The sequence below is a fragment of the Lycium barbarum genome, chromosome 4, assembly GCF_019175385.1.
Source record: "Lycium barbarum isolate Lr01 chromosome 4, ASM1917538v2, whole genome shotgun sequence".
NCBI lineage: Eukaryota > Viridiplantae > Streptophyta > Magnoliopsida > Solanales > Solanaceae > Lycium > Lycium barbarum.
The window spans coordinates 35,252,111-35,259,643 of record NC_083340.1 but is presented as its reverse complement, the minus strand read 5'-3'; the positions used below and the strand labels follow the sequence as shown (position 1 = coordinate 35,259,643).

The following is a 7,533-nucleotide window of genomic DNA, read 5'->3' as shown; positions in this document are numbered from 1 at the left end:
CTTGACTGCTTTCCTTCTTCGGTATCCTTTTTGCAGTTACGTTCTCGTTGCCTCCCATGAGACAGTGTAAAGGTTTAACGTATTCTTATGATGGAGGGTTATAACTTGGGGGCTTTGAATTACTAAGGATGCATGCAGGACCAATAAATAACTGTATAAAATGACAGCAGATAAACGAGTCTCTATGTGAAGTTGAAAAGGGGGAAAAACATGCTACTTTTGATGTTCTAAAAATACTTTTCAAGAGTTGATTGTTTAATATTGATATATTCTTATGCTCAGTAAATCTTCTATGCAAGCACTTATTGCAGATGAGTGAAAAGTAGTAGTGTTAAAAAATTAATCACCTCCATTCACATGGCTAAATTAAGTACAAGACAGTCAATATGATACTTCCCCAATTCTTATAAGGTCATGCTCACTGAAATGGTTGATTTTACCTAAAGAAATTTAGTTCCTTCATTTTCTGCAAGTAAGGCCCACAATATACAAGCAGATGCAATATTAGTAGAAGCTCACATCCAATAACTATCTGAAGCCAGAAAGGTAAAGTCGCAACCACAAGCACTGAAATTAAATAAATTAAATATGTAAACACCTCCTTTTCTTCAATGTTATATGCTTCCCATGTTTCTTTTCTAGTTGATGTCATAATTCTACTAGTAAATCATCTAGATACTAAATGAGAGATTACATTTACTTTGTGTTTTCACATAATCTCTCCTGTTTAGTAACATATTCAAGAAGTAAGCAAATCAACTGAATGTGGGCGGAAAGCCGATTTCTTCAAGGACTGATTATTGAGTCCATGTGCCATTGCCACCCATAATTTCATCAGTGTTGGAATCCATTGGAAAGTACATTTCAAACCATGCAAGATCATGCATAGAATCAAGTGAAGAATTAGATGTTCCGAAAATCATTGATCCTTCTTGTTCGGAAGTCGAAATCTTGGAGTGGTCCTGAGTGAATCTTGGATATTTTTGGTCATTTTGAACCATGTTGTTGGTATTATTATTATTATTATTATTATTAGCAGACTCCCAACTTGGAAATTGAAATTTCATTAGAGAATAGGCTGCTTCGTTTGAGGAATTCAAAATTTCCTTTCTATCATCATCATCAAAGTTGGCTTTTGTTGCTGAAAGCTTCTTCTTCAACTTGGTATTCCAGTGATTCTTGACATCATTGTCTGTTCTTCCTGGAAGCTTAGACGCTATAACAGACCATCTGCAAATTCAAAAAAAAAAAAAAGGAAAAAAAACGTGGTGTCACTTTTAAATACTAAAACTGTTTATTAAAATGGGAAAAGATTAGATTAAGAAAATAGTTGAAGAGCAAGATTTAGCCTGCTTCCAAGTTGAGCGTAGAGAGAGAAGATAAGGTTGTCTTCCGCTTGTGTATAATTGCCAAGTTTGATATCTGGTCTCAAATAATTCAGCCATCTTAATCTGCAACTCTTGCCGCAACGCTTTAGCCCTGCAATTTGTACATGAATAAATTGATCCTTAGAGTCAAACAAAAGCAACTAAAGGGTAAAAATAGGTTATATACATAATATACGGTGGATTTAAGACTCAATTTACTACTCCAATTCCCTCGGTCTTTTCACATGTCGTATAAGTTTTTAGCACAAAATCATTTAGTAACATTAATTAAAAGGGTTATTTGACTAGATTAAATGCATCTCTCCTCAAGACGAGTAAAAAAGAGACTTTCTTAGAAAATTGTACTATAACTTATTTGTTGGATCAAATAGATCAAAGATAAAATAATAATTAATGCTATCTTGATGGCACTTACTTTTCACCCAACCTGTTTGACTAGCACGATGTTAACAAGGACGAGGGAGTAACTCAATTGTAAGAAACAAGATAATAATAATGAAAGAAAAATTCAAGATTATTAGCTTACCAGATGTATGAGAAAGGAAAAAAAAAAAAAAAGAGAAATAGAACCAGCTCTGTGAGGAAGAGTAATCCAATTGCAAGTGCCATGTTTAAGGATGTGATTCTTGAGAATTTCATCTTCCTCTGGAGACCACTGTCCCCTTTTCACTTTGGTCTTATCACAGCAAGGTGTCCTTCCCATTGTTATTTCAAGCCACTTTTGAGCGTGCAATGGACTGTAGCGCGCGCGCACACAGATATATATATATATAGAAAGGAGGGGAGGTTATTAAGTAATAAGTTGGGGTCAGGATGCTGAAAATCTAGGAATTCAATTAAATTAATCATAACACACACTTAGAAGACTTTTAATTAATTGACCATTTGAGAATATCTTTAATTTGGTGATCACTGCCTCTTTAATGCCAAGAGGGAAAAATAAATTTATTTGGTGTCTGCCCCCTTGAATTTCTTGAAATGACAATACATCTGATTTAGTTTTACTTTGGACACTTCGCTTGACATGTTAGCTTATGTTTTTACTATATGTATACTGCCCAAATTTGCAGTGAACGCTATTGGACTTACCTTTTAGTCTTCTACTTTCAAAACTTATCTCAACTCTGAAAACTAATTAGAACAATTTTTTCTCTTCAATATACATGGTAATAACACTAATGTTGTATCGAGAACATTTGGTTTCTTTTTGTACCCAATTTCACTAACTTGTACCAAAAATGACAATTTAGAAGTTAGAAGTCTTGTGCAAGAATCAAAGTTGCAGTCCCCTAATAACACTAATGTTGTATCGAGAACATTTGGTTTCTTTTTGTACCCAATCAACATAGATATGATTTAGCTGCCATATTTGTTGAGTTTATGACTGCAGAAAGACTAGGCTCATTGAAGTAAAGATATCACCTTTTCCATCATCTTTCCTTTTTAGGCCTCGACTCTTTCAAATGGTTTAGGATATGAAAGATCGCTAAGGAAGAACAAAAATTGATTCATCATCTGTAATATCTATTCATCTCGCAATTTCAATCAACCGATTTATTAAGTAATATTTAGCGACTAAGGTTGTCATGATGGATTTCAACGAGGAACGTGGCCTCGGCCACAAACCCTACTGTTTCTATAACAATTAGAGTCGCCAAAAAAAAAAGCTCTCTTTTTAAAAAAAATTATGGCAAGTAGTGTCGAATGTCGATATTAATACTTTTTATTGTGTTTTATTTCTACTAAAAAAATCAGTATTCCGTTATGTTACAATATTAAATGCCTTATTGTTTGTGGCGACTATATGAGCTTCCACGAAAACCCCTATTTTGACAATTCATTAAGCACAATGACTTATCAACATTAGTGGCGATCACTATAAAATAAATTCCAGCCAAATTTTGTTTTTCGTGGCCAAGGAAAATGTAATTATAATAAGAATATATATATGCGATGACCACCTTTTATAGCCAATTATATGTTACTTTTCATTGTGATTACTACATTCACTACGAAACTTCGATAACTTTACATCTAGCTTTTCCGTGGCGACATTGTGGATCGTCACCTAATTAATAGTCGTCACAGAAAATCTCATTTCTTATAGTAAGTTAATTTATATTAAATATTACAAACATCACATGAATATTACAATTATGGTAATTTTGCTATTTCCTTTTCGATAATGCAATCGCATTATTCATATTAAATCAAAAAAAAAAGAGAGAGAGAGAGAGAGAGAATTATTACCTTGGTTTAGTTTTCATTCCCATACTCCAGTATTTATGCTTTTTATAGCAATGTTTTTTGCTTTGCTTTTTCTATTTGACTAGGTAAATTAAAGACTAAACCAAAAACTGTGGAAGTTTGATTTCATACTTAATATTACAAAGGCACAATCCATCGAGAGCCTCCTAAGGTGGACACGATCTTTCACTTAAACATCCTAACCAAATTTTGTTTCATTTAGAGAACTGAGGTAGGCCCTGATTGTGTTATTTAGACACTTTTCTCACAATGTGCCAAATATGTAATGTGTCTGTAGCACACTCACCAATGACGTGGCAAAATGACAAATTAAATTAGGACATGAGTCATTTGATCCCATAATAATATTTGAAAAAAAATATTTTAAAAAAATGCATTTACTAACAAAAGAAAAGCTGGAAATTATGTTCTTGGTGTTCTTCACCATCTTCACTTGTGTTCTTGTTCCAACCACGATTTTAATTCAAAATTTCAAGAAAAACTCCTCCAAATTTGTTAAACTTAAGGTAAAGATTCCCCATGAAAACCCGAAGACAAAATCCAACATTAATTTCTCAAAATTGTCATCAAATAAAGTAACCCATTTTAAACCTTCAATCTTTTAAAAGAACACATTAATGGTGTTTCGATGAGCTCCTTTGATTTTCTTTTTCTTTTTACTAGGAGAGAGAGAGCAAGAAATTAAGTTGAATTAAAAATGTAATTGACTTTTTTTTTTCCAATAGTGATAGCGGCGGCGGTGGTCTTGATGATGGTAGGGAGATGGTTAAAAAAAAAGAATGAAGAAGAAGAAAAAAATAAAAAATAAAAAATAAAAGAATGAAGAAAACAAAGGAAAGAAAAAAAATTAAAAAATATGATTTTTGGCCTTTCCCCGTGCGCCTGTTTGGTGTGAAATCCACACAACTTGCCAAGTTAGCGAAAAGTGTCTAAATGACACAGTCGGAGCCCACCTCAGATGTCTAAATGGTTTAAGATTTAGTTGAAATGTTTAAGTGAAAGATTGTGTCTACCTCAGGAGGCTCCCGATGGGTTCTGCTTATTACAAATGAAGTAGATCAAGTACATGTTTTTGGTTTTGTTACATGTTTTTGGTTTTGCTTTTTCTATCTGACGTGGTAAATGAAACTAAAGAAGATTGCGAACGTTTCGGTTTCATCATATATTCCAAAAGAAGTTGATCAAGTACTTTACATTGAAATTCTATATATGTATGTTGAAAATGTTTGCTATGACGCTTTTTATCCTCAACAATAAGCCTAACAGGGCAAACATTTTCTGCACACAATATTCTCCTGCAAAGTGGTCCTAACAAATATTTGCAAATAATTGCAACAAGCCAATTTTCCAACTTCACTAAAAACATTTTATTGCACTCAATGAAGAATCCTATTATTGACTTTAAAGAACTCGTACACAGTATGCATATTCCTCTGCCATGTGTTTTCCATAGAACTACTAAAGGGCGGTGTGTTATGTAACATGCTTCTCAAGTATGGATAAAAGTGCACCATGATAACTAGTCTCATGTAATATTTTATGTTGTATATTACCTCGGGCAATTCGCAGGAATACTCTTATTTTGGGTGGCCTTTAATTTTTGCCTATTAAATTGGTGATCTTTAATTTTTGCCCTTTTTAGAACCTCTTGATTTTGGGTTCGAACCCCCGCTCAGTCAAAAATTAAAAAGAAAAAATCGCTAGGCAGAGTTTGGATTCGCAAGACAGAGTTTTGCATGCTTCAGGCAGAGTTTCAAACTCTACCTAAGGCAGAATTTTTCCTTAACTTCAGGCAAAATTCTGCCTGAAAAATCTCAAACATTACCTGAGTGTTCTAAATAATGTGTATATTCTCATCCCTCAGCCTATGGAAACAGATCAAAAAGTTGCTCAGCTGACACAAAGCAAAATCGCCTAAAGTAAGTCCAACTTGTAGAAGAACACTATCAAAATGAATTACCACTCACACATCTGCACAACATCTGCCCCAGCATCAGAGTTTCAAACTCTACCTTAAGGTAGAGTTTTGCAGGCAGAGTTTTGAAAGCAAAATTCTGCCTTGTGAATTCAACCTCTGCCTTGTGAATATTCTTTTTTTTTTTTTACTGAGCTATGGTTCGAACCCAGAACCTCAGGGTATTAGGCGAAGGGCAAAAATTAAAGACCACCAATTTGAAGGTCAAAAATTAAAGACCACCCCAAAAGAAGGGTAATCCGCACACAAAAAAAAAAATGTATTACCTTCAATTAAAAAGGAATATGTCTTTAACTCTATCGCATTCATTAAGAAACAAGTCAATAACATTAATTCAAAGGTATTTGGTTAAGTTATTCTATAGCTTTCTTAATAAATGCAAATTAGCTTGGAAAGACAATTTTTAGAAATCGTATATGCTGCATCAATTAATGAGTACTATTTTTATGTGTAAAATCCCGTTTTGGGACCGAATGAACCACCCTAAGTAGTATTAAAACAAAAAAAGAAAGTTTTGTTTACTAAACAATTTTAAAAAATAGAATAAAGAGATTTTTATAGAATAATAATTGATTTTCATCTTCATCAAAAATGTTACATTAGTTGTATCTAAGTGAGTATTAGTTTTATTGTAGAACTCGAAGTTATACTAAGCATATTACCTTTCAAATACTATCACAGTTTTCTTCATACGCGGAGCACAGGGGGTTTAATTTGAATTCACTTTCTGGAAATTATATTGTATATTCAAGGTTAAAATTATTTTTTGTAAATATATATAGTAGATGTCGAATCTCTTTGACATCTTCGTATATTGACTTTGAATCCGCTTAGTGAAATCTTGATTCTGTTGCTCATTTTTATCCAAATAAATTTGTATGGAAATCCACACAATAATACGAATTGAGATAAAAAAAAATGTAGTTAGTTGGTTGATTTTAGTAGAGTTTATTGGGCTATTTTTAGTTAAGCAAATGGTAAATTGAGAATAAACTTATCCTTTATTCCCTTTTACCTTTCATGATTAAACTCATTAGAGAAAAAAAAAACCTATCACTGTGTACAAGTAATCGAACAATTATGTAACGAAGAATTTGTAATAGGATTAATATAATTGTTCCGCAAAATCCCTAAATTAATTTTGATTTTTTCATACGCCAATCTTTCGAAACAATAATTGAAATTTATCCTGGTAATTATTAGTTTTGTTGTTGTTGTTGTTGTTGTTGTTGTTGTGTTGTGTGCCATTCTCGTGAATGAGTTGCATGTAATTTGGTTTGGTTGGATTGGATTTCCATCTCAGTGTTACTTAAGTCTTCCTTGTAAAATTAAGAACAAATTTTGTTTTTGGTTGAAATTTAAATTACCTAGGAGGAAAACAAAAACTAAAGATATAGGAGTTTAAAATAGCCATGTGGGTGTCAACAGAATGGGACCCACATGAAGAAATGTAATTGGCATGTGGGTCTTTTGTCCAATTGAGGAAAACATACACCTACAAAGTATTTTAGTACAACAGCTTTCAAGTTTCAAGCACAATAACAATAGAAATTGCCAAAATGTTAGCTCTGAAATTACCTTTTTGTCCTTGGTCGTCCCATTCTTCATCTTTCAAACTTAGATTATTCAAATATCTTAATTAATTTTAAATGTTTAAAATGGACAAATACAAATTGATTTCTGCTTAATGAAGAATTACTATTTGAAAATTTTAGTGACAATCCTATTTTAGTATTATTATATGATTTATAAAATTAATTAATGTCGGAGGTACTGACTAAAATTTTAACGGAAAGCAAAATTATTTTGGTACAAGCAAGAAAGGAGGTATGAGATAAGTTAAACGTAAATAAGCTAATAATATGGGACTCACGTCGCCATTTGTCTATGTGGGACCCAATG

The 7,533-nt window shown here is 32.6% G+C and overlaps 1 protein-coding gene across 1 annotated transcript; it reads right to left on the bottom strand.

Annotated features, from left to right (window-relative positions):
• Window positions 1–559: 559 nt before the first annotated feature.
• On the bottom strand, window positions 560–2,107 carry LOC132638375 (transcription factor RAX2-like). The gene is made up of 2 exons (XM_060355284.1): window positions 1,959–2,107; window positions 560–1,479 (listed from the first exon to the last, which is right to left on the bottom strand). The coding sequence occupies exons 1-2, from the start codon at window positions 2,089–2,091 to the stop codon at window positions 1,319–1,321; spliced, it is 294 nt and encodes a 97-aa protein (XP_060211267.1). The 5' UTR covers window positions 2,092–2,107; the 3' UTR covers window positions 560–1,318.
• Between the last annotated feature and the right edge of the window lie 5,426 nt (window positions 2,108–7,533).

Coding starts and splice junctions, on each gene's coding strand:
- LOC132638375 (XM_060355284.1), bottom strand. CDS start 2,091: ATGGGAAGGACACCTTGCTGTGATAAGACCAAAGTGAAAAGGGGACAG. Junction 1,480..1,958: donor TACTCTTCCTCACAGAGCTG/GTTCTATTTCTC, acceptor TACAAATTGCAG/GGCTAAAGCGTTGCGGCAAG.